General features: G+C 38.4%; 3 protein-coding genes across 4 annotated transcripts; all 3 read left to right on the forward strand.

Annotated features, from left to right (window-relative positions):
- Window positions 1-189: 189 nt before the first annotated feature.
- On the forward strand, window positions 190-3,709 carry LOC111209343. Its single transcript, XM_022709153.2, has one exon. It carries the CDS (start codon window positions 2,386-2,388, stop codon window positions 3,499-3,501), a length of 1,116 nt encoding a protein of 371 aa, XP_022564874.1. The 5' UTR covers window positions 190-2,385; the 3' UTR covers window positions 3,502-3,709.
- Window positions 3,710-12,555: 8,846 nt separating this feature from the next.
- On the forward strand, window positions 12,556-26,035 carry LOC106422893 (phosphatidylinositol 4-kinase alpha 1-like). Of its 2 annotated transcripts, none has more exons than XM_048758811.1 (27): window positions 12,556-13,764; window positions 13,969-14,310; window positions 14,486-14,647; window positions 14,775-14,942; window positions 15,046-15,204; window positions 15,273-15,400; window positions 15,733-16,036; window positions 16,180-16,348; window positions 16,449-16,666; window positions 16,876-17,034; window positions 17,413-17,595; window positions 18,153-18,680; window positions 18,788-19,147; window positions 19,422-19,636; window positions 20,003-20,183; window positions 20,271-20,407; window positions 20,503-20,656; window positions 20,924-21,190; window positions 21,630-21,707; window positions 21,800-21,844; window positions 22,377-22,549; window positions 22,638-22,833; window positions 22,989-23,129; window positions 23,239-23,447; window positions 23,528-23,689; window positions 23,772-24,051; window positions 25,447-26,035. In XM_048758811.1, exons 1-26 carry the CDS (start codon window positions 12,814-12,816, stop codon window positions 24,028-24,030), a joined length of 6,048 nt encoding a protein of 2,015 aa, XP_048614768.1. In that variant the 5' UTR covers window positions 12,556-12,813; the 3' UTR covers window positions 24,031-24,051; window positions 25,447-26,035. The 2 variants fall into 2 exon arrangements, with proteins under 2 accessions (XP_048614768.1, XP_048614767.1); XM_048758810.1 differs by lacking the exon at window positions 25,447-26,035 and adding an exon at window positions 24,185-24,595.
- LOC106422884 (probable calcium-binding protein CML34) lies at window positions 25,432-25,864 on the forward strand. The gene is made up of 2 exons (XM_022704257.1): window positions 25,432-25,631; window positions 25,723-25,864. The coding sequence occupies exons 1-2, from the start codon at window positions 25,432-25,434 to the stop codon at window positions 25,862-25,864; spliced, it is 342 nt and encodes a 113-aa protein (XP_022559978.1).
- Window positions 26,036-26,632: the final 597 nt, after the last annotated feature.

The raw sequence follows: 26,632 nt of genomic DNA on the forward strand, positions 1-26,632 counted from the left end.
CTAGGAAATGTTTTTACAAAAAATACGAGGAATCAATTCCTCTTTTTCATATTATTTAAACATAATAAGTTTAAAATACAATATTTTAAAAACAAATATCAATAAATTCAAAATATAAACAGAGATAATAATTTGTTATGTTTGTGTTGAATATCAACTGTAATATATTAATTTATTTTTATTCACTATATAATAAATATTGAAAAATGTAAAACAATTACAGGATAACTTTTTTAGTGGTGAGAAAAACCTATGCCTTTTTAACAAGATCAACAAATACAGATTGTTAAAATATCAACTGGATAAATTAAATATTAGAATATCAAAATTAATAAAAAAATTTGTTACTTTTCTTTTATTCACTTGTCCATAGGTTTATGGTTTAGGAACTTTGGTATAGAAACTATTGATATGACTTTTACTCTTTTAAGGTTGCAAAATGATTGATTTGTATCTTCTTATCTTCGCTTATAGATAATCTTGATAACAGTCTAACATAAAACAAACAATCAATTCATTACAAACCATTGACTCAAAAGACCAAACGCTTCTGAATTAAATTTCCTTTAAACAAAATGTTACAAGAAATCAAGAAAATCGATAATTTAAACTCACCATCTATAAAAAAAATATAGCTATAACACCTTATACTTCTTACAACTTTGAACTCATACAAATAACCAAAGAATGAATGACGAACCACTTTTGTCTTATGAGTTCTCACACCAAACAAGATCTTAAGGAGCAAATCCCCGGCGCACACTCAAAGTCTACATCAACAGGCCCAACACACAACAATCTATCATTGATTTCGAACTACCATCTATCACAGACCATCAAGATAATTTTAATGACTCAAAAAGTGAGGGCATAGAATTTATGATAACATACCATGAAATCGAACACCAACACAGTTCAAGTCTACATCAACAGACCCAACACACAACAATCTATTATTAATTTCCAGCTACCATCTATCACCGACTATCAAGGTAATTTTAACGACTCCACAACTGATGGCATGAAATTCATGTTAACATACCATGAAATCGAGCAACGCGACTCAACCCTACTTATTCAAGAAACAACCCAATACGTGATGAAATTACTAACAGACAAAGAGAATAACGTAACTGATGATCTTCAAGTTACTCTTACCATCACAAACTACAACCAAAACGTGACTGCAAGACATGACGTCAACCTTATCATCACCGATCTTGACACAACTAATAGGCCTCCAACTACAAAAAAAAAAAAAAATGATACATGCACGGTGTACTTCAGAAATTACAACAATGGAACTATCTTTGCTCTTTTACGCCGTACTTTCCATTTCCGCTGCATTGATCAATGGCTTCGTACAAATATAAGATTTCCCATATGTAGGGAAATTCATCTATGATTCAGCATTATTACAATTTATATGGGGGTTTCTTATGTTCCAATTTTCAGTTTTATTTACATACTGCTTTTGATTTTCGTTTAAATTTTTAAACAATATAATATATAAATGTTTTTTCTTCATTTCCTAATATGTTCCATTACCAGAATTAGTTTTTTTTAAACCAAAAATCAGATAAAAACATATATGAACAAAACTTCATTACACATGTTTATATTCAGATTAGTCACTAAAATAAAATTTCAAATGTCGTTCCTTCTATATATTGTCCACATGGTACTTAACAGTATAAGTATGTTCTCTAAATAAAACATCAATTTTACTTTATATTTAAATTCCAACTAAATTAACTTTGTTACGACTATCGGCTTTTTATTATACTTTTATTGAATCAATTAGTTACAACCACTTATGCTATTTCACTTTGAACTAAGTAACTTTTAAAAAAAAGTAATACACTAGGATCGCTAACCAGTATCAATTGGATCAGAAAAAGATCATTTTCTCTCAACATATTTTCATTTTCATATTCCTAAACATTTTTGAACATTTTTTTTACTAAAACCATAAAATGAATTTACAATTCATGTAAGAATAAAACATACGAATCCGGCGCGTAGCGGCGCGTAGCGTCGGAATACCACTAGTTTATATCTATTTTTTTCACCGGAAAACAACATATGCAAATGATTACTAATACAGTTTTAATTATCATAATTTGAGCACTTGATTATCCAAAAAACAAAAAAAAAAATACTGTTAATACTCGAAAAAGCGGAGAGAAAATCAAGTTGATTGCATAACAGAAAAGATTCTCCTCTCTTCGCTGTCTTTATTCTTTTTCTCTCAGAGTCCTTTCTCGTCATTTTCTTTACTCCCCATAGACCAACAACCAGCACACGCACTCTGACGCTTTGTCTCATTCGTTTTCGTACAGAAACCCTAATTTCTCTCACCATTTCCGTCGTTTCCCTTTCCACATGGACAACAACAACGGCATCCAGAGGAGAAGAGCTATTGGGGAAGACGATCAGACAAGCAATCAACGCCGTCGAAATAACCCAGCGGTAATGGTGACGAACGAGCCTCAAAACGAACGGGTCCAGTCTGAAGATGACAACAACAATTGGAACGGAAGAAGAGTTTGGGAAGACGATCGGGCAACGAATCAAGTGGTGGTGATGAACGAGCCTCGAAACGACGGCGTACAGACTGGTGACGATGACGACGCACGCCTCCTTCCTCTTTCACTGAGTCTGCGACCACCAACATCGTACTCCTCTCAGATCGCGCCGATGACGTCGCCGCCGCCGCTTCGTCTAGCACCACCGTCGCCTGTGATGCAAACGTGGCCGCCACGTTACTTGATGACGCGATTCCCTCCGTCGTCTCAGCCTTATTTCGTGACATCGCCGTCGTATCTGTTGTCATCGTCGCTCAGCTACTCGACACTGTCTCGAGGATCGTCAACACCGATTCAGCCACCGTACGCTCCGTCGTTTGATTTCCTCACTCCGGCAAGACCAGTAGCCACAGCGGTTGAGAGTACACGGCGGAGTTACAGATCGCAATCAAGCCGTAACCGAAAAGACGAAACAATCCCGCCGCCGTATCCATGGGCGACTAACAAACGTGGAACGATACAAAGCCTAGAGAATCTCGAATCGAAGCAGATCACCACCATCACCGGCGACGTACAATGCAAGCACTGTGATAAAGTGTATCAGATAAGTTACAATCTGAGGGAGAAGTTCTCCCAAGTAGAGAACGTCTTCGTGACGCGCAAGAGGCTCATGAGAGAACGAGCTCCCACGTTTTGGACTAACCCAGACCCGATGAGATGCGACCTTTGTGGCCGTGACAAGGCCGTGAAGCCGGTCATTGCTGAACGGAAGAGTCAGATCAATTGGTTGTTTTTGCTTCTCGGACAGATGTTGGGTTACTGTACGTTGGAGCAACTCAAGAATTTCTGCAAACACTCCAGGAGTCACCGGACCGGAGCTAAGGATCGTGTGCTTTACTTGACGTATCTGGGTCTTTGCAGGATGCTTGAGCCTAACCGTGAGCTCTTTAACCGTGAAACCTCTAGGTGGTAAGCTGGTAACTGGTAAGGTGGTAAGGTTGTTTCTATCTTTTTCTTCTACTTGGATTGTTGCTTTTTTAATTCGGTACATTTTATGTTAATAATTGGGTGAAAAATGCAATTGTATTGCATGGATTTGATCCCTTTGTCGTTTCTTTGTTGTGTGTTATTTGGATTTTGACTTAATATCTCATTAATATATATTTTAAGGGATTATAGTTCTACGATGTCTAAAACTGCATGGGTTATGATTTCTTTCACTACAAGAAAACATAATCTTAACGAGGGCGTTTTCCTCGTGAGTTCGTCGTAAAAGAGGCTTTACGACGAATTAGCGAGGAACCACGTTTGCTCGTTACTCATCTGTCGTAACACATATTTCCTCGCTAATTCGTCGTAACGTAGCGAGGAATATATTTCGTCGTAAAGACGAAGTAGATCATTTCGTCGTAAAGACCACGTCAACATTCCACGTAATGAGGTCGCTATATTTCCTCGTAAATACCTCGAAACAAGTTCCTCGTAAACTACACGTAAATACCTTGAAAGTGTTTCCTCGTAAACTACTCGTTTATCTTTCCTCGTTATTTCCTCGTAAATGTTTTCTCGTAAAATACTCGTTTATAATTTTTCGTCATTTCCTCGTAAGGTTTCCACGTAAATAGGTCGTACCTTAGCTACGAATTTACTTCCTTTTTATTATTTTACAGAATTTAAAAATATAATTAAAAAATAATTAAAATTATTTAATTTATTAATAAAATTAAAATTTAAAATAAAAATAAATCAATATGAAAATATTTTATATATAAATAAGTTTTGAATTTATAATACAACAACCGGAAAAAAAAAACCTAAGGGTCGTTCATCGCCTGGTAGAATTCATCACTCCTCCTCGTCACATCCGCCTCGTTATGTACGTCGGATGACTCGCCTCGAATGGGATGTTGTTTTCGCATGTTCCTCAACATGGACTCCCATTCCGGATTTGTGGCCGCTATAACGTCCAAGAAGCCCTCGACTCCACCCATACGAGATTTTGTCGCGGCCAACTCGTTACGCAGCTGAGCGGACTCTCTACGCAGCTCAGTGACTTCATCATCCCGTCGCTGACCATAAGACGATGTCGCTCTCGGAACATCGTTGACGGAACCAATCCCCAACGTCCGTCCCTTTTTTTAGGGACAATCTTAAAAACAAAAAATAAATATTGTTAGTAAAAATTTAAAGTTATATTAAATGAATAATAAAAAACTAAATTTTTTGAAAATTTACCTCCTCGTAAATCTTATCCACTTCAAGTGTGGATAAGGTGACGGGTAATCCGTCGGTAGACTCCTGGGTCAGCTGACTCTGGCGGTCTTCAACCCGAGCAACCACGTCGTTGTAGATTTGCTCGGACTTGCCATCTACAAATACGCCCGCCTTGTTCTTGTGGGTCCTCTCGTAAAGTTCCATAAGAGACGGGAGATGTCCCGTCTCTTTGGCCTAAAAAACATTTAAGAAAGTTAGAATAAAAATATATATATTAAAAATTTTATTTAATAAAATATTTAATTACCATTTCCAAACGGACACCGGCGTGGAGTTTTTGGCCCGTAGTGTGAAGCATCGGCCCGTTTCCGTGCTCATCGACCGTGTTACGGGAGTTAGAGCAAGTCTGTGCGATTCTAATGGAATCAGGAAGGCGCCAATAACGGATGAGGCCATCCCACACATCCGTGGTGAGCTCAGCGGGTTTGCCACACTCATACCCCTTCATGATCCAGTCACCCTTCCAGTTGGAGACCGTATCCAACAAGCGAACTTTCGCCTTCGCGTTAAACTTCTTCCTCACCCTCTCAGTGATCCCCAAGGCCCAATTATATTCTTGCTGTTGGAAAAAATAAATTAACAATTAGTTTTTTAGAAAGTATATATATAAATCATGAAAAAATTAAAGTATATATAATTAATTAATAGAAACTTACAGCGTAAATTTTGAACCATGTCTTTCTGACGTAGTGAGGCGTCTTACTCCAGTTCGGATGTGCCATGGAGAAGTAACCTTTGATCGTGTCGGTTACGTCCGATGCAAGACATCCGTCAACCCCCCACCTGGAAATACAAATTTAAAATATAAATTATTTTTTAATGTTATAAAAGAATTTTAAACGAATTAAAAAAAAATTAATGCAACATACGACAAAGTTCCGTCCGGTCGGTCGGGGTCGATGACTGGTAAACCTTCTCTGCCTGGCAGACGGAGAATGTCGTCTACAGTGTACTGCGAGTAAGGAGCACTCGGAGGCACCATCAAATCAGGATGAATATCGGCGGCCATCGGAGGTGCCATCGGAGGAGGCACAGGAGGAGGCATCGTCGGATGAGCCATCGGGGAAGGCACATGAGGAGCCGATGGTGCACTAGAAGAAGTAGACCCAGGGACTCTCTGAGTGTACTGAGTCTTGGGGACAGTCTACTGATCCGAAGAACCGGGGGCTGAAGAAGAGGCCGGGTCTAAACGACTACCCGGCTCACCGAAGATCTCTCTGTAATGGGCAGTAAGTCTTGCTTTTTTAACCTGAGAAAAAAATTAAATTTTTAAAATTAACATCAACAGTATATTTTCCAACATTATCCACCTAATGAACACTAAATAACATAAAATCCGTAAACCTATCTAAATTCCCTATACTAACCACCTAATATATCCTAAACTAACCAAATTAGAGAGGAATTAGAGAGACTTACCATTGCTACGAAATGGAGAGGAGGTGGAGAGGAAGTAGAGAGGAAAGAAAGAGTGAGCGCTCGGGGGTATATATAAGATTACATATCGTCGCAAATTCGTCGTAAGTTTACGACGAAATAGCGGGCAGTTACAAAGGCCCGTGTTTTTCAATACGAGGAAATTACGAGGAATCGCAAAGGCCCGTGTTTTTATATACGAGGTATTAACGACGATTTTGCTTACGTGGAATTAACGAGCCTTGCTTTCCTATAAATATACCCACAACTCTCATTCTCAAACTACACACAAACTCCCAAATCACACTCTATCCGAAATCACATTCCTCAGTAAAATCCTATTCAAATTATAAATATTTAAAAAAAAATAGGAAAATGATAAGATATTAGAATTCATGTGGGCGAGACTTACGTATTATAATTGCTGGAAGTCTTGCCACATGTTAATCTGGTATTTTTATCATTTTTCCTTTTTTCTAGTTTTTACACTACGAGGTATTTACGACAATTTCTGCTTACGTGGAATTAACGAGTGTTATGTTTAAATCCTTTTACGTGGTATTTACGACGATTTCATCCAACGTGGTCTTTACGACGATTTCTGCTTACGTGGAATTAACGAGTATTTTGTTTAAATCCTTTTACGTGGTGTTTACGACGATTTCTGCCTACGTGGAATTAACGAGTATTATGTTTAAATCCCTAAAATCCGAAACCTCCAAACCCCAAACCCCAAACCTGAAACCCCAAACCCCAAACTCCAAACCTGAAACCCCAAACCCCAAACCTCAAACCTTGAAACCTCTAAACCCCAAACCCCAAACCCCATATTCCAAACCCCAAACTCCATATTCCTTATTTTCATATATTCCAAACTCCATCTTTATTTTTAAATTTCGTACTCGTGATTATGCGGATCAATGAGAAGTATGGAAGGAAGCTAACTTGGTCTGCTTGTGAAGCTAAGATGAAACCCCAAACCCCAAACCTCAAACCCCGAAACCTCTAAACCCCAAACCCCAAACCCCATATTCCAAACCCTAAACTCCATATTCCCTATTTTCATATATTCCAAACTCCATCTTTATTTTTAAATTTCGTCGTTATTTCCTCGTTGGCTTATGAGGTATTTACGACGATTTCTGCCTACGTGAAATTTACGACGATTTCCTATACGTGGTCTTTACGACGATTTCTGCCTACGTGGAATTTACGACTATTTCTTATACGTGGTCTTTACGACGATTTGTGCTTACGTGGAATTAACGAGCATGCGTTCTTTATTTTAATATTTCGTCGTTATTTCCTCGTTGGCTTACGTTGAATTAACGAGTGTTATGTTTAAATACCTAGAATCCGAAACCCCAAATCCCATATTCCTTATTTTCTACTTCATATATTCCAAACCCCATCTTTATTTCTATTCCAAACCACAATTCCCACATTTGCTTATTCATAAAACAAACTCCCACATTACCTTATTCATAAAACAAACCCCACATTATCTTATTCATAAAACAAACTCCCTCATCTTATTCATAAAACAAATACATCAATCAGATACATCGACATTCTCGTCATCACTAGAAACATCATCATTTTCATTAAACTCGTCTTCAACAGCTTCGTCTGTGGCATCATCGGTAAGATCTTCATACTCGTGATTATGCAGATCAATGAGAAGGATGTCATCAATTTCTTGTTCAGGTTCCTCGACTTCATTTATCTGTTCTTCTTGCAATGGTGGTTCTTCTCCTCTGATGATTCGTCCTCGAGGTGTAACTTTGATCACTGCTAACCAATTTATACCTGAATCTCTCATCCGAGGGTATGGAAGGAAGCAAACTTGGTCTGCTTGTGAAGCTAAGATGAAAGGCTCGAATTTCTTGTACCTTCGTCCACCGTTGACATCAACTACACCGAATTTGTTAGACCGAACACCTCTGTTGACGACGGGGTCGAACCATTCACATTTGAAGATGACGCATTTCAACTTCAGTATCCCTGGAAATTCGACTTCAATAATCTCCGTCAAGATCCCGTAGAAATCTGTTTCCCCTTTCACACATATTCCATAGTTACTGGTCGCCCGCTGTCTACCATACTCATATGTATGAAAAGTATAGCCTCGTGTGAAATACATCTGTGATGTGGTGACCTTTACAAGTGGAGATTGAATTACTTCGTGTAACCACTTAGGATAATCTGCATCGTCGTCGTCATAATCAACCTGCAAAAATAAAGAAAATGTTAATGAAATACATATCATGTATGAAAAAAGAGTTTGAGTTAATACCTGATTCCGCAACCACTTAATGAAGCGTTGATCTTTTCTTTTGTCTACGTCACTTGTGGATATACCAGGAAATGTTTCTTCGACTTGAGAAACAAATAGGCTGTAAAATCACATTTTATAGGAATGAATCTCTTGCAATTATACAATTAATTATACTTATATGTGTTTCGAAGTGTCAATATATGTTACCTTTCAAAATAACGCATCATTGGATCTTCGCAATTGAGTAGAATATAGGTGTGTGCACTATGAGCGTCTTGTTCACTCGACCACCAAACCTCTTTAGACTTCCAACCGAGTCGCCCAATCTGGCTAAAGATGTCTGTAACACCAGCAACTGCATATGTTGGCGCAACACCACCATCATCATATCTTCTTGGAGCTCTTCTCCGGGTACGTACTTTTGACGCAAAGTAGTACGATGTGAAGTGAGAAACTTCTTCCATCAAACTTCCAGCAATTATAGAACCTTCAACTTTGGCGAGGTTCTTTGCTTTTCCCTTCAAATATTTCATGGCTCGCTCATACTGATACATCCATCCGTAATGTACAGGTCCACGAAGCAATGCCTCATATGGGAGGTGGACAGCTAGATGCTCCATGACGTCAAAAAATCCGGGAGGAAATATCTTCTCCAAGTTGCACAATAAGATGAGAATGTTCTCCTGAAGCCGTTCCACAACTTCTTCTTTAAGAGTGTGTGTGCTCAGATCCCTGAAAAATGCTCCAATGCCTTTTATATTCCAAAAAAAATTAAACACATTGTTAGTCTTATATTATTTTGTAAATTATTGTGATATAATACACTACGTACCTGCAAGTGCTTCATGTACGTTTGTTGGAAGTAGCTCCGCAAATGCAAAGGGCAGTAGTCGTTGCATAAAGACATGACAATCATGACTCTTCATCCCGGAGAACTTTTGACCATTTTCAACACATCTAGAGAGGTTCGAAACATACCCATCAGGGAACTTCACTTCTGATGCCACCCAGTTGAACAACACCGACTTTTTTTCTGAAGATAATCTGAATATCGGAACGGGAACTTGTCCATTGCTTTTAATATGTAACTCGCTTCTTGAGCAAATATCCGGCAAGTCCAACCTCGATTTTATGTTGTCTTTTGTCTTCCCTGGGACATTCAATATTGTATTCATGATGTTCTCAAAGAAATTCTTCTCTATATGCATCACATCGAGGTTGTGGCGCAGAAGAAGATCCTTCCAATATGGCAACTCCCAAAATATACTCTTCTTGTGCTAGTTGTGATGAACACCGTAAGAATCATGCATATTACGAGGGACATGCCAATTACCACCCCAACGAACTGTTTCGTTAGCTCCGTAGTAGTCGATTTGCGCTTCAATTTGTTCTCCAGTTAGATATGGAGGAGGAGTGTCTCTCACAACCCTTTTGTGCCTAAACAAATTCTTGTTTCTTCGGTAAGGATGGCCAATGGGAAGAAATCGACGGTGACAATCAAACCAACTTGTCTTCCTACCATTCTTCAGTTGAAACGCATCTGTCATTCTATTACAATATGGACAAGCTAATCTCCCATGTGTAGTCCATCCAGACAACATCCCATAGGCAGGAAAATCACTTATGGTCCACAAAAGCATCGCTCGCATCGTAAAATTCGTCTTCGTTGAACAGTCATACGTCCTCACCCCTGTTGACCACAAATCCTTGAACTCTTTTATCAGTGGTTGTAGGAAAACATCCAGGGACCTTTTTGGATGGTTCGGACCAGGTATTAAAATGGTCAAGAATAGCAACTCCGTTGCATGCACATCTCCGGTGGCAGGTTGTATGGAGTAATAAAGACTGGCCACAATGAATATTGTCTCCCTGACATTCCGAACGGACTAAATCCATCTGTGCATAGTCCGAGATACACATTCCGGATATTGCTAGCGAAATCCGGATGTACTTTGTTGAAATGTTTCCAGACTCTTGCATCTGATGGATGAGTCATCTCACCATCCGTCTGAGTATGCTCGGCATGCCATCTCATCTTTCAAGCAGTCTGCTCTGATTGATACAATCTTTTCAATATGTCTGTAATTGGTAGGTACCACATCCTTTGGTACGGTACCCTATTACGTCCCCGTCCTTGCGGCTTGAATCGTGGCTTCTTGCAGAATCGACATTCTTCTAGCTTCTCATCATCTCCCCAATAGATCATGCAGTTGTCGATGCAAACATCTATCATCTCCGAAGGCAACCCAAGACTATAAACCAGTTTCTGAATCTCATAATAAGAATCAGCAGACACATTGTCTTCCGGCAAATACTCTTTAAACAAGTCCGCCCATTCGTTCATGCAACTTTCAGGTAGATTGTGATCAGTTTTAATATTCATCATTCTAGCAGCTAACGACAATTTAGAGAGACCTTCTCTACAACCACTGTAAAGTGGTTGATTCGCCGCGTTTAACATTTCGTAAAACTTTTTGCATCTATATTAGGTTCTTCATCTTCATCATGAGCTACGAATGCATCAGCTACCATATCATGAACCCTATCATAATCTACCAGCTCCTCCTGATGGTAACTATGTTCATTATGCAAATGATGATCAACCGGTTCTTTTTCCTGAAAATTGCTATTACTACTACTAGCTTCATTCTGATCATAATTAAAATCTTCTCTATGTTGAAACCAGATATAGTAATTTGGCGTGAAACCTCTATTTATTAAATGCTTCCAAACATTTTCACGGTTTGCCAGTTTCGAATTGTTGCATTTCCGACAAGGACAGAACATCTTACCATTTTCTCGGGCGAGCGGTGTTGAATCTGCTTGATGCATAAATGTCTCCAGACCAGCAAGGTATTCTTTCGTCACTCTCCCGTTAGCATCTCTATGCATATACATCCACTTCCGCAACTCGTAAATAGTCCCGGAGCCAGCCATTTTTTTTCTTTCACGTTTTTTGTTGTTGGTGTGTTTAAAATGATGTTCAAACATCCATATTTATAGGAAATTTCGAATCTGGTAGTTGTAATTTTCCTATGAATTTACGACGAAAATTAATTAGGTGGCAAAAAAAAACGTGTAACACCTACAAAGTTGGTGGATTCAAAATTTCCTCGCTAAATACACGTAAACTATTTCCTCGTAAATAACACGCAAAGTTTACGTCGTATTTACGAGGAAATAGTTTTTCCTCGTAAAATACTCGTTAAATTACATCCACTTTACGACGAAACACTTTTGTCATTATGTTACGAGGAAATAACGATGACTTTAGTTTTCCACGTAAGTTCCTCGTAAAATCGACGTAAATTTACGAGGATTGTTTTTCCTCGTTAAATTTTCTCGCTAAGCCTGTGTTTTCTTGTAGTGTTTCTCCTAAGTATCTCAACTTAAGTAAATGTATTTTTTTTTTAACATTTAAGGAATAGTCTCTAAAAAGTTATTATTTTAGATAGTCCATAATAGATTAAATTTCCAGCAAACGAAAATAAGAAGATTACACAGTAGATATGTGATCATGGACATATTTAAATTTTCAATCCACAGAAAAAGTAGTCAGCTCAGTGAGGTTTGAAGATGATTTTCAAAAAGCTAACGTAATAGAATATTTGATAAATTTGAAAATTCCGTCATAATAATTTCCGTTTGAAGAACAATTAATTAGACTTTAATTTCGAAATTTGAAATATCAAATCAATTTTTTGTTAAAATGCATCTTTGTAATGGAAGTGTTTTCATTCTCTTCAGCCCAACTTATGAAAATGGCTGCATTATTTTTTAAACAACAAATGTGTAACATCGGAGATCTTTTACATATTGGAAAAATTACACCGTATATCGTAATTTTATTCTTTGATAAAAGCTTTCATCTAAGGCAGGCCATGATTCATGCATGAATCTATTATATAGCCACATTGTTCATAAGCAAACCGAATATATAATCTCAATTACATTATCCCTCGTCGATTCAGATTTTTTGGTTGTACCGATTTTCTCTACGAACCTTTTAGTATCTTTACGTATTTACCCCTTTTAAATATCCTTCGCAACGGACAAAATGATTAAACGAGAGAGAGAGAGAGAGGTAGAGAACAGAAATGGTGACGTCACAATGAGTCTTCAAACCCTTTCCATGGCTTCATCTTCCTCCTCCTACACCGAGCCACGAATTCCAGTTTATAATTTTTACACTCACATTTATGATTCCTCCGTCGTTCGTGGATCGAGATTTTGACTCCGTCTTCACGCAGATCGGATCGCGAAAGTTTCCTTTTTCAGCTAGTTATTCCTTTGCGTTTCGTTGTTATCTGATCAGAGATGGAGGCATTGACGGAGCTTTGCGACATTATAGCGGAGAATCCAAAGCAATTCTCGGAGAAATTAGCTTGGATATGCGGCCGTTGTCCCCAAACCGAATGGCTCCTCGCCGAATCCCCCAGAGTTTCTCGAAGCCATCTCAACGCTGTATTAGCCGTTGCTCGGATCATCTCTAAGAATCCGGAATCAACCGACAATCGCGCCAAATCCGTCGTGACGGATTTCCTCAGCGCTGTTCCCGCGTCCTTCCGCCGCTCCTTCTGGCCGCATTCCTTCCCTTCCCAGTCCATCTCTGCCTTCTATTGTGATTTCTTGAGCTACCTTTCGTGTGCGTCCGGTCTATCGCCGGAATTCGGCACCGAGGTTGCTAGGTTTACAGGGGAGGTCGTGATAGCCGCCACGAGCTGCCGCGAGAGCGATGGTGATCCCTCGATTTCCAAGGCTTTCTTGGTCGCGCTCTCTCAGAATTTCCCCTCGATTCTTCAGTCTGATGGCGATAAGTTGATAACAATGCTGCTCGATCAGTTTGTTGTGAGCCGTGCTCCCAAGGAACACCAGCGGCAGCACAACTCGGACGAGACTTCTTCCGCCCAGAGCTCTCCAGTTAGCACGAACCGTTTTCCCTCTGGCCAAACTGAGGAGTCTAGTCCTGGCTCCACCGTCTCCTCTAAGAGTTCCTCGGTGGTGGTTAATGGGGGCAGTATCGTATGGAAGAGCGGTGTTGATCAGCTGAGTTTCGAATTTAGCGAAGGGAGTGGTGGCTCTAACCCTGTGTTTAGACAACACGTGGCTTCTTTTGAGGATGAATCCATCCAGAGCTTGGAGATGCAAGAGATTGCCTTTAGACTGATCACTCATATTTTGGATAAAGTCAAAATTGATTCTAAACTTCAGGATCAAGTGAGGTTTATAGCCAAGAAGCAGCTCCAGTCCATGTCTGTATTTCTCAAGGTATCTCTTTTCTCGCGTTATAGATTTAGGGCCCCCTTATTAGACAAGATTTATAGGTGAAGTAACCGCTAGTTGATAATCCTTCCTACTGTCAAAAATTGCATGTTTTCACGAGGGTTAGCATGACGGTGGATCTTGAGTGGAGTATGGATTTCGTTTTCTTGGAAGAGATGATGATTCTGTTTTTGCCTTCTGTTTTTACAGTCAAGAAAGCGAGATTGGAACGAACAAGGCCCGGTTCTGAAAACTAGAGTCAATGCCAAACTGTCTGGTTATCACGCTGCAGCGAAAATGAAAATCAAGAGTCTAGTGTCTCTCGAAACAGATGGAAAAACTTCTAAGAGGTTGGTCCTGGAGACTCTTGCACTGCTATTAGATGCTGCAGATGCCTGCTTGACATCTGTTTGGCGGAAAATGAAGGCCTGTGAAGAGCTGTTCGGTTCTCTTCTTTCTGGGATTGCAAAGATTGCAGTGGCACGAGGAGGGCAGCCACTTCGTGTGTTGCTCATCCGACTTAAACCATTGGTACTGGCAGTCTGTTCACAGGTAATTAAAAAAAAAAAAATCAAACCTGCAGCATTTTCTACTATAGTGCGCCTGGAGCTCTATAGAAGCATAATCGAACACATCCTGTCACAAGTTTGGACAGATACTATAGTTCGTTTTTAAGTTAAATTACAGAAAAACGTTTCTATGTATTTCTAATTGTTTGTTGGAACAGCCTGATACTTGGGCGAGCAACCAAGGGGCTATGATTGAGAGCATATTCAAGACTAGTTGTGAGATTATTGAATCTGGCTGGGACAAGGACCGAGCTCCAGTGGATACCTTCATTATGGGGTTAGCGTCAAGTATTCGTGAAAGAAATGATTATGAAGAACAGGTAACTCTAGTCCTTGCTCCTAACGTGGAGAAAATCATTTTACCTTGCCTTTTAGCTGGTTTATCTACATTCGTTATGTTTCATTGTTATTTTACCTTTCCACTAAGTCTCATAATTTGGTGTCCAGGTTGATAAAGAAAAGCATGTGCCTGCTGTGCAGCTGAATGTGATACGGCTGCTTGCTGATCTCAATGTTGCTGTAAAGAAACCCGACGTAGCAGACATGATTTTGCCACTTTTTATTGAAAGCCTGGAAGAGGGTGATGCTTCGACTCCTAGCTTTTTACGACTCCAAGTATGGTTCCATTTTGTACTATAATATACTGTATTTATCGAACTTTATATCTTTATATTTCTTTTGACATATTTATTTATGCATCTTTGCCAATTTTGTGCAGCTTCTTGATGCTGTTTCTCGCATAGCAACATTAGGGTTTGAGAAGTCTTACCGTGAGACAGTAGTTCTGATGACCAGAAGTTACTTGAGCAAACTGTCTAGTGTAGGATCTGTAGAAAGCAAAACATCAGCACCAGAAGCCACTACTGAGCGTGTAGAGGTAAGTTACTGTGCATGTTTTTGGTTTTAACTATTACATTGATTCTTACAGATCCAGTTGTGCTGTAGACTCTTCCTGCAGGTTTTCTTACAATTGCCAGTGGTCTTACGGATACAAAATTGCGATCGGACTACCGCCATCGTTTGCTTTCATTATGCTCAGATGTAGGCCTGGCTGCTGAGTCCAAAAGTGGCGGGTAATTATATCATCTTAGCTTGTATAAACACAGAGTTTTTTCACTGTTTATGGTTAGTCTAATAAAGTATTTGTACATAAGAAAATCTGTACAAATTACGAGAAATATGCTGGCCTATACGCTCCTAGCAAGGGCTAAGTATTGCATGAGGGATGATCAATGTTATGGTCATGCTGTTAACATCATAGATAAAATAATCATTTTTCACTCCACAATTTTCCTAAAAGCTTAGAATAATTGGACAATATCCACTTCATGTTTCTCCACCTCAAAAGTTTTTTTTGTTCTTCATATTGACTGGAATATTTATACAGTGTTTCCTTTTCTTCCAGGAGTGGTGTGGATTTTTTAGGGCCTCTTCTTCCTGCTGTGGCGGAGATATGTTCGGATTTTGATCCCACTTTGGATGTGGAACCCTCACTTTTGAAGCTTTTCCGTAATCTTTGGTTCTATATAGCCCTTTTTGGTCTAGCACCTCCTATTTTGAAAGCTCCAACACCAGCTGTAAAGTCAACCTCCAATTCAGCGAACAGTTCGGGAAGCATGAGTGGCTTGCAAGCTGTGGGAGGGCCTTACATGTGGAATACTCAGTGGGCTCTTGCTGTTCAGCGGATTTCTCAAGGCACTCCCCCCCTTGTAAGTCAGTCTAGAAGGTCATTTTTAGAGTTTAATTTATGGTTCACCCGATTATAAGCCTTTTAAATATTGGGTCTACATCTCCCAGGAGATCCTTTTGCTCTTTAATATAATTTTAACTATTCGAGCATTGCTCTTTGTAGGTTGTTAGTTCTGTAAAATGGCTTGAAGACGAATTAGAACTCAACGCCCTTCATAATCCTGGTAGTCGTCGAGGAAATGGAAATGAGAAAGTAGCTTCAACACAGAGACTTGCTCTTTCAACTGCCTTAGGTGGCCGAGTTGACGTTGCAGCAATGAACACCATATCTGGTAAAACAAACAAGGAGTTATTGTTCCATATCTGCTTGATGGATTTTAGTGTGGCTATCTTAGATACTCAGAATTTCTCTCTTTCTTTAAATTCTTTCAGGAGTGAAGGCTACCTATTTGCTTGCTGTTGCGTTATTAGAAATCATACGCTTTATTAGCAACGGGGGTATCCTTAACGGTGACTCAAGTGTATCTGCTTCTAGAAGTGCCTTCAGCTGTGTCTTCGAATATCTGAAAACTCCAAATCTTACTCCTGCTGTTTCCCAGTGTTTGACGGCAATTGTGCATAGATCCTTTGAAACAGCTGTCTCATGGCTGGTATGTAAATACCTGGTCGTACTATTTGAGCTCATCTTTGGCCAAGTTTTTTTTGGTTGCAACTCTATTGCATTCATTCCTTCTATCCCGTTGTATATGCATTTTCGTCTTTCTGTCACCAACACCAGCTCTGCCTTTCTGTTTTCTTACTGCTTCTTCACTTAAAAAGTTCTAACAGTATAATGTTACCAATTTTCATCTGGTTTCAGGAAGATCGAATATCTCATACTGGGAAAGATGCTCGTAATAGAGAACTGACAACCTATGCACATGCTTGTTTCCTCATAAAGAGTATGTCACAGAGAGATGAACACGTTCGAGATATCTCTGTGAACCTATTGACTCAGCTACGGGACAAGTTTCCTCAGGTAAATGGGTGTACATTTTCTGGTTTCTTTTTCTGTTTCCTGTTTCTTTCTATCTCTAACATATGATCAATTTCCTCATATACACCAGTGGTGTAGTCTGTTTTTAATGTGGATTTTCAAGTATTTTGTGATTTCTGTTTCAACGTCTATCATATATATATTTAACTGTTTAATGTCCTCTACATATCCCTCTCCGTTGTACAGCCAGTAGTTTATTTTTCTCCCTCTGTTTCTTTTATTACTGCATTTTGCTACTGTTACTGACTTTCTGTGTTTGCCTTCTGTCTGTGCGCTGTATGTTTGCCTTTTGCCTTCTTCAACTGTTCTTTAGGAATTTTTCCATCTGCTACGTTGTTGACTGACAATGAGAAAATGCAGGTCCTCTGGCATTCGTCGTGTCTGGACAGTTTACTGTTTTCTGTTCATAATAATACACCTTCAACAGTTGTCAATGATCCCGCTTGGACTGCTGCTGTTCGATCCTTATACCAGAAAGTTGTTCGAGAATGGATCATAATATCGCTTTCATATGCTCCATGCACCAGTCAGGGTTTGCTTCAGGTTTCCTTCTTTTTACCAACTCATACTGTCCTCTATTTGCACATTCAAATTTCCTTTTTAAGACAGCTTTCTATTTCTCCAGTTCAATCTGTTAGTTTGACATTTTCAAACAGAGACCTAATGTGGAGATATAATTCCTGTCTATGTTCTCTTGCAGTGGCATGTTTTACTTCCTTCTACTGTCTTTAACGAACTTGTTTCTTGTTTTAGACTATTTTTTCTCGAAATGATTCAAGCAGCTCGGATTCAATTTTTCTCTTTTTAACTACCGTAATTACTGTATTATTTCTGTACCATGGTCCCTTTTACATTTACAGTTTCTTATGTTAGTTTCTGAGATTGTCATGAGTCTGTTCTTGTTCCACGTACAAACTCTTAATTGCTTTGGACCTAGGGGCTTAACTCTTAAGTTATTGTTCTATGGATTAATTTTGCAAATATTCTCATTGCAGGGATCTTTTCAGTGGTTTGTGCTTATTTTTAATTGTTCTTGCAATTTCCTTTTGAGTTACAATAGTGTTTCACGTTACTTCTCTGAGTTTTAATATGCACCTCAGGATAAGCTGTGTAAGGCAAACACATGGCAGCGAGCACAAACTACAACTGACGTCGTTTCTCTTTTATCTGAGATAATGATTGGAACTGGGAAAAATGAAATTTGGTCTGGGATAAGAACTGCAAATATTCCAGCGGTGATGGCTGCAGCAGCTGCAGCATCAGGGGCAAACGTAAAAGTTTCTGAATCCTTTAACTTGGAGGTACTTGGTACTGGTGTTGTCAGTGCAACGGTAAAGTGCAACCATGCTGGAGAAATTGCTGGCATGCGAAGGTTGTACAACAGTATTGGTGGCTTTCAATCTAGCTCGACGCCTAGTGGTTTTGGTGGTGGCCTTCAAAGATTAATATCTGGGGCGTTTTCCCAGGCACCACAACCAGAGGATGACTCATTTAATGAGATGTTAATTGCGCGGTTTGTGCGTCTCCTTCAGCAATTTGTTAATACTGCTGAAAAAGGCGGAGAGGTGGACAAGTCGCAATTCCGAGAAACTTGTTCTCAAGCAACCGCACTACTTTTGTCAAACCTGGTAAGGTTTTCTAATCAAAAATATAGATGGGTGGAGGAGCACATGTATGTGGGTATCAACCAGCTACTATGTGTTGTACATTCTAATCTCTCTTATTGTTGCATCAGGGGGCTGAGTCAAAAACAAATGTGGAAGGCTTTTCTCAATTACTGCGTCTCCTTTGTTGGTGTCCAGCTTATATATCTACTCCAGATGCTATGGAAACTGGAATTTTTATTTGGACCTGGTTGGTTTCTGCTGCTCCTCAACTGGTATCTCTTGTCCTTTCCGAGCTTGTTGATGCATGGATATGGACAATTGATACAAAGCGAGGACTCTTTGCGTCTGATGTGCGGTACTCTGGCCCAGCTGCAAAATTAAGGCCCCATCTTGCCCCTGGGGAACCAGAAGAATCACCTGAAAGTGATCCTGTTGACCAAATAGTCGCGCACAGACTATGGCTTGGATTTTTAATTGACCGTTTTGAGGTTAGGATTTATCTCTATACTTTTTCTTATAAAGAAGGAACATGTAGGTGGTTCACCTCAATTCTTATAGTCATTCGTTAAGTCGGTCTAGAGTGTTACTAGTGCTGACTTGCGTTAGTATACTAGTTAAATCGAATATCTCTATCTATGAAAGACCTCAGGTGTCAAAATTGTGGTCTTGGAGTGATTTCGTTTCAGTTGAGAATTTGCTAACTGATCAATAAGGAATCATAGAAGGATATTTGAGTGAGTTTCTTATCCAATGCCTCTTTAGGTTGTTCGACATAATAGCACGGAGCAACTATTGCTGCTTGGTAGGATGTTACAACGGAGTACAGACCTTGACTGGTGCTTTACTCGCCACCCTGCTGCTGCTGGTACCTTTTTCTCTTTAATGCTCCTTGGACTGAAGTTCTGCTCATGCCAAACACAAGGCAATATGCAGAAATTTAGATCTGGGCTTCAGCTATTGGAAGATCGAATATACAGGTTATCTTTTGCTAATTCCTTTTTTTTTCCTTCATATGAGGCATTGAGTGTTGCACCATACATCTTTGATATGGCGGCAAACATTTGTTTTTTTCTTTACTTTCTTTTCTTGACTATGTACTATCATTGGCTCTCTAAGTGTTTTGTCCACCTTAGGATTTAACATGAACCGCCTTTGCACAATGCATGAACTGTCCGGGCTATTGTCTGTTATTTTTATGGTCATTTAACATGGCAGTTTTATTATCTCTAGGTTGAGTTTTAAAATTTCTAATGTTGCTTAGGTCGATTTTATCATCTCTGTTTTACCTTTGTTTTATTTTTGTGCACGTCAATAACAAATGACGTCTTTTCTACTTGTTCCAGGACTTCTTTAGGCTGGTTTGCTCATCAGCCAGAGTGGTATGATGTAAACATTCCGAATTTTTGTCAAAGCGAGGCTCTATCTGTTTCAGTTTTTGTTCACTTTTTGTCAAGCGAGCTATCAGATTCAAGTCATTCTGATTCCAAAGGAAAGCCTCGTGAAAGTGGAAACTTGATTGATGTGGTACAGTAACCATCCATGATTTTTCTACTTTCACCGGGTAACAGTTTTCTGCAAGATATGATGTTTATTTTGGCTGCATGTCTACAGACTGATCACTATCATCCCGTCTGGGGTGAGATGGACAACTACACAGTGGGAAAAGAAAAAAGGAAGCAGTTGCTTTTAATGCTCTGCCAGCATGAAGCTGACAGGCTTGACGTATGGGCACAACCTATTAGTTCAAAGTAAAACTTGGTTTCCTTTCATGACGCTTTCGCTTCTAACTTGATTTCTTTGACGTACATTTTTGATATTCTTCCAATTGGCAACGTATTTACAGGGACAGTCCATATTCGCGGCTAAAAGTAAGCGCTGAAAAATGGACCGAACATGCTAAAACCGCCTTTTCAGTGGACCCTCGCATTGCTATATCTGTCGCTTCAAGATTTCCGGCAAATGCTGCTGTGAAATCCGAAGTCACTCAGCTTGTTCAGGTATGAATTTACAGATGCTACTCTAAGACTGTAGAAAGACGGATCTTTTACGATTTTATAGTTTGAGGGATAATACGTTACCTCTGGTGTTAAGTTTACTTGAGCTGGTGTTGCACCATCCCACAAAACCAGTGAGGCATGGTGCAACTGGAGAAAAGTCGGCCATGGTACTTCTAGTTGAATAATTTATTGAAGGGAATGTAGTTTTCTTTTTATTTGAATGACTGATGTTATATGAGCTTTCACACTTGGAACTCTTTTATGCAGACACATATTGTAGATCTCCGTACAATTCCTGAGGCATTGCCATACTTTGTTACACCCAAAAATGTTGAAGAGGACTCAGTGCTGTTGCAGCAGCTACCACACTGGGCTGCTTGTTCAATTACACAGGCTCTCGAATTCCTCACTCCTGCTTATAAAGGGCATCCACGTGTCATGGCATATGTCCTAAGAGTTCTGGAGTCCTACCCTCCTGAACGAGTTACTTTCTTCATGCCGCAGTTGGTGCAGTCTCTGCGCTATGATGAAGGGGTAAGTCTTATCTACAATATATATTTCTGTCTCCCCATTCCTCTCTCACTCTAAGCATTTTGGGGACTAAACTATTTAAACTATATCATTCGGTTTGTGTGTATTTGGAGTACTGCACCATTTCCTAGAATAATTTATCCAACCATGGTACTAAAAAAGGATTACCATCAAAACCTTTGTGTGTTGGTCTTTATCTAAACTGACTATTTTCTTATTATTAGATTAGTATTGGATTATCTACCTCACCTTTTCAGAAACCATGTCTAGTCATTTGTTTAATTGGGCCCTTTGATTGCTCGCGGTTTTTCTTGTCGCAGTATCCTCAAACTCTACGGAAATTACACCTCTAGTGGGGCTGGATATTGTGTGATGCCCGCTTGAGTTCTTTCCCTTTTCCTGGTTTCTAAGATGTTTAACATTTTCATCTTGTTAAATGCAGAGGTTGGTTGAAGGGTATCTTCTTCGAGCTACCCAAAGAAGCGACATATTTGCCCATATTCTCATTTGGCATTTGCAGGTAAGTTTAATATAGTGACATTGCAAGATGTTAATTTTGCTTGAAATTTTTGCGGAGATTTGTTAATTTTAAAATATTTCTTATAATGCCAGGGTGAGGCTGTTCATGAAACACCAAAGGAGGGTTCTATAGATAAGGTTTTGCCCATTATTATATTTTCTACTTATATTTCATTGGTCTTAGTTTCTACGTGGAGTCAGCATCTTACACTGGTTGGCTAGTAGAGTATCTATATTACTGCTGATATATTGCTTAAAAATCTTTCACACTATTAAAAAGCGTTGCCATCTAGTACAATGTACTGGCCATAATTGTGCAAAACAGTATTCCGAGTTGCAATATATGGTGACCTGCAGAAAACATCTGCAAAGTCTTCTGGTTAGGTTATTCTTCACATGTTACACAAAGCAGCAAGTATTCTCGATTTGGCACTTTGACCGCTGCTTATAAGCACATAACTCCAAGATCTCTAAAATGGGTTGCATGACTGATCATAGCCCTGTATTAGCATGAGATTGTTCCTGGGTAGTATATTTTGGAAAAAGATGTAGTGAGAGAGATAGTAGGTTGTTTGGACAGAGATGGTGGTAGAAACTTTGTTCTATAGCTGTGAACTGGTCGGCTGTAAAACTCTGAGCTCACCTGTTATTTTCTTCCGAATAATTACAGAATGCAGCATTCCATGAAATTTTGCCAGAGGTTCGGCAGCATATCATTGATGGTTTCACTCCCAGTGCTTTGGACATGTTCACTAGAGAGTTTGACTTCTTTGACAAGGTTACATCTATTTCCGGGGTGCTATTTCCTCTTCCAAAAGAAGAACGCAGAGCGGGTATCAGGAGGTAGAATTTTTATCTTATAAATCATATCATGTTATGGATGGGTCGGCATATGTTAGAAGCACGATTAATCTAATACTTATTTATGTAGGGAGTTAGAGAAAATTGAAATGCAAGGAGATGACCTTTATTTGCCTACTGCTCCTAACAAGCTTGTAAGGGGTATCCGTGTAGACAGTGGGATACCCTTGCAATCAGCTGCCAAAGTCCCTATCATGATTACTTTTAACGTTGTTGATCGTGATGGTGACCATAGTGATGTAAAACCGCAGGCTTGCATTTTCAAGGTAAGACCTTGTATGATTTCATACAATTTTACTAAATTTGTAGGCCGACATGAAACCTATTGTACTGTCATGTGTTTCTTGATTCGTATAGTATTTGCAAAATACCCAAAAGGATAAATCTATTTACTGTCAGTCTGATTCTATCTTGTATTCAGGTCGGAGATGATTGCCGACAAGATGTTCTTGCGCTTCAAGTGATATCTCTTCTTAGAGACATATTTCAAGCGGTTGGTCTTAATCTTTATGTTTTTCCATATGGAGTACTCCCAACTGGTGACGAGAGAGGAATAATTGAGGTAAACTCAGGCTAAAATGTGTTTGTCTGAAACTTATTTCTTTTGCTGGTTAAACTAGATATGGTGGCATCAGAAAATTTCACGTCTCTTTTCTTTCCTTTGACAACAGGTAGTGCCTAATACACGAAGCAGAAGTCAAATGGGTGAAACAACGGACGGGGGTTTGTATGAGATTTTTCAACAAGACTATGGACCAGTCGGCTCAGCCACCTTTGAAACAGCACGAGAGAACTTCCTCATCAGCAGTGCCGGTTATGCTGTGGCTAGTCTTTTACTCCAACCCAAAGACAGACACAACGGAAATCTACTCTTTGACGAGTATGTTTCCTCTCCTGCGGTCTCCTTTTGTTCTTTTCAGTTGGTGATATGGACATTACAATGTGTGTTATGTAATGTAGCGTGGGAAGACTTGTCCATATCGACTTTGGTTTCATATTGGAAACTTCACCTGGTGGAAACATGAGGTTCGAGAGTGCTCACTTCAAACTGAGCCACGAAATGACTCAGCTGCTAGATCCCTCAGGTGTTATGAAAAGCAAAACATGGCATCAATTTGTGAGGTAACTTTCTCTAATCCTCCTCTGTCTCCTTATAACATGTTTGTTGTGAGAGATGAATGTATTTTCTTGTCTGCATAAAAAGCTTGTGCGTGAAAGGATACTTAGCTGCTCGCCGGTACATGGACGGAATCATAAGTACGGTGCAAATGATGCTCGAGAGTGGTTTACCTTGCTTTAGCAGAGGAGATCCAATTGGAAACCTAAGGAAGAGATTTCACCCAGAGATGAGCGAACGCGAAGCTGCACATTTCATGATCCATGTTTGTACCGATGCGTATAACAAGTGGACCACTGCTGGATACGACTTGATTCAGTATCTGCAACAAGGCATCGAGAAGTAACCAGAGTTGCATAATTTGCAGGTAAAATTCATCAGAATTATCTTACTTGTTTGCTAATTCTTGTTTCTCTCCTCTCCCTCTCTTCGAATCTTCCCAATGGTAGTTATTTTAAGGTGAACATTTGAGTTTCTTGTTTTTTTTTTTGGTTTCTAAGGTTTTGATATGCACAAAAGAAAGGTTGGTGTGGGAGTTTTCGATAACTTGAGGTGCAAGCTTGATTCATTGATACGATAACCCGTTTGGTTATTTCCCTAATGAGACGATCTCGAAAATGATGTGATAAAAGGATATGATATTATTAACATGTGTTGGCTTGTGAGAGGAAAAAAAAACGATTCTTCCCAAACCCTAATCAGTAATCACCACTAACGAGGATCTTCGTCAAGCTTTGTCCCCTCCTCTTGTCTTCTTTTATCGCTTGCCCTCTGTTCCCCAGTTACTCTGATTTTCTTATAACCTTGGTCAGCGGGCTAACCTGCCTCCTTTCCTCTGGACGTTTACGAGATGTGCATGACACGTTTTCATATCTACTCAAAACAATTATATATGAATATGTTTTCATCCATTTTTCGAAAATTATCATAACTAAGATATATTAAAAACACATTAAAGTTGAGAAATTTTCTAGGATAGCATTTTTAAGTTTTTGTTACAAAAATATGAAAAATGATCTAATTAAGTTTTATTAAAGGGTAAAAGTACTTTTTTACCTTAAGGTTAAACTAATCTAGACTTATGATTTAGATTTAAGGGGTGGAGTTTTAGGGATAAAGTTTTAAAATTTTAAAAATATATATTAAAATTTTCAAAATAAAAAAGACTATTTTTTTAGAGCTATTTTTGTGACAAAAACTTAAAAATTGCTATTTGATAGAATTGCCCTATTAAGTTTGTAATTTGCACTTAGTACTTTTCTAGCATTTGGAGATTTGATTTTTTATATATTGCAACTTACAAACTTACCGTGTGTTAAAAATCCATCTAATTTGGTGAAAGGAACCTTAATATGAACACTTTGTTATCTACTATATTTATTTTATAAGAAGGTAGAGGTTAATATTGTTCTAGGTTGGCCCCATCAGTTAAATTATACCAATATGTTATTACGAATATAGTGAACTTTTAATAATAAGTAGATGAAACAAATCTGTCGTCATAAAAAGTAGATGAAACAAATCCATTTGGTAGGATAAGATCTGCGTATCTTTTCTAATATTTCCTATTTTTAAAGTTTTTCATTTAGTATTTTCTATAATATTTTTGTTTTAATTAATCATGGCTTAAACTATTAGATTTTGTAATTTTCTTGGTTTATGGTTGTCAAATCCTATAAATACAAGAACATAGTATGTCGCATTTCACACATCACATTATAAACAAAAGAAGAGCATATAATAAAACATGTTTGCAAAACAGATTTTCGAGAAGTTCAACAACAAGAACAAAAACGGTAAACTCTCGCTGGACGAGTTTCTCGAAGCGGTTCTTGCTTTCTCCCTAAACATTTCTGAGGAAGAAGTCACACAAATGTTCAAGGAGATTGATGTGGATGGTGATGGCGAGCTCAGCTCCGACGAGTTTGCTTCATCCGTTGATAAAATGTTTTTTTTTTTTGAAAAAAAAAAAAAAATGTGCCGGAAAGAAGCTTTTTGCTTTATGCGATGCTGACGGTGACGGAAAGATTACTTCCAGTGAGTTCCATGCAGCCATGATTGGGCTTGGGAAGGAGTGCACTGAAGAGAAATGTGCCGAGATGCTTAAAACCGCTGATGTAGATGGTGATGGTTATCTGAGCTTCGAAGAGTTTATGGTTACGATAATCGGCGAATTTTAAGATTTGAGTTATCTGCTTGCTTAGTAGTAATTGTGTTTGGTTATATAATAATTAGCAAGGCTTATTGATGCTTATTATCATCGGTTTAGAGGTTTCTCCACCGTACTTTTATCTTTTTTTTTTTGCTAAAAAGTAAATATCATTACGAAATGAACTTTGAAGTTTACAAGATGTTAAAACAAACTGTAGATATCTATGCTTTTATCTTTATAAACAAATTCAAGTGCATGTTGTTGTAGGTACTTGGTACTTTTCTAATATGCTGAGATTTGATTTTACTTATATTGCAACTTAAAAACTTAATTAGGTGCTTCCTCCATGCATGCACTTATATTTTTCTAATATTTGGAGATTTGATTTTTTTATATTGCAACTTACAAACTTGACCAAATGTTTCTTCCGTGCATTCATGCATAATTACATTATTGATTATGATGATTTATTGTTTATGTTTTAAGAAATAAAATTAGGCTTTTGATTGACAAAGTTGATGACAAAGTAGTAGTAATATGCTAAAAATCAGTATATTTTCATAAATGTATTTAATAAAATGATGGATGTGCAGTAAATAATTTATTTATAAACTTATCATATAAAATTAGTATACGATATATAATTTATTTATTTTCAAAATAATATAATTATATTATATTTATAATATATATGTATATTAATTTATTTGTATTTTATCGAAAATAATGAATTATATTTAATTATATATGTAATTATATTTTATAAGTGAAATATTATTCTTGTAAAAAATTAAAG

Source organism: Brassica napus, chromosome C5 (assembly GCF_020379485.1).
Source record: "Brassica napus cultivar Da-Ae chromosome C5, Da-Ae, whole genome shotgun sequence".
In the NCBI taxonomy this organism is placed as follows: Eukaryota; Viridiplantae; Streptophyta; class Magnoliopsida; order Brassicales; family Brassicaceae; genus Brassica; species Brassica napus.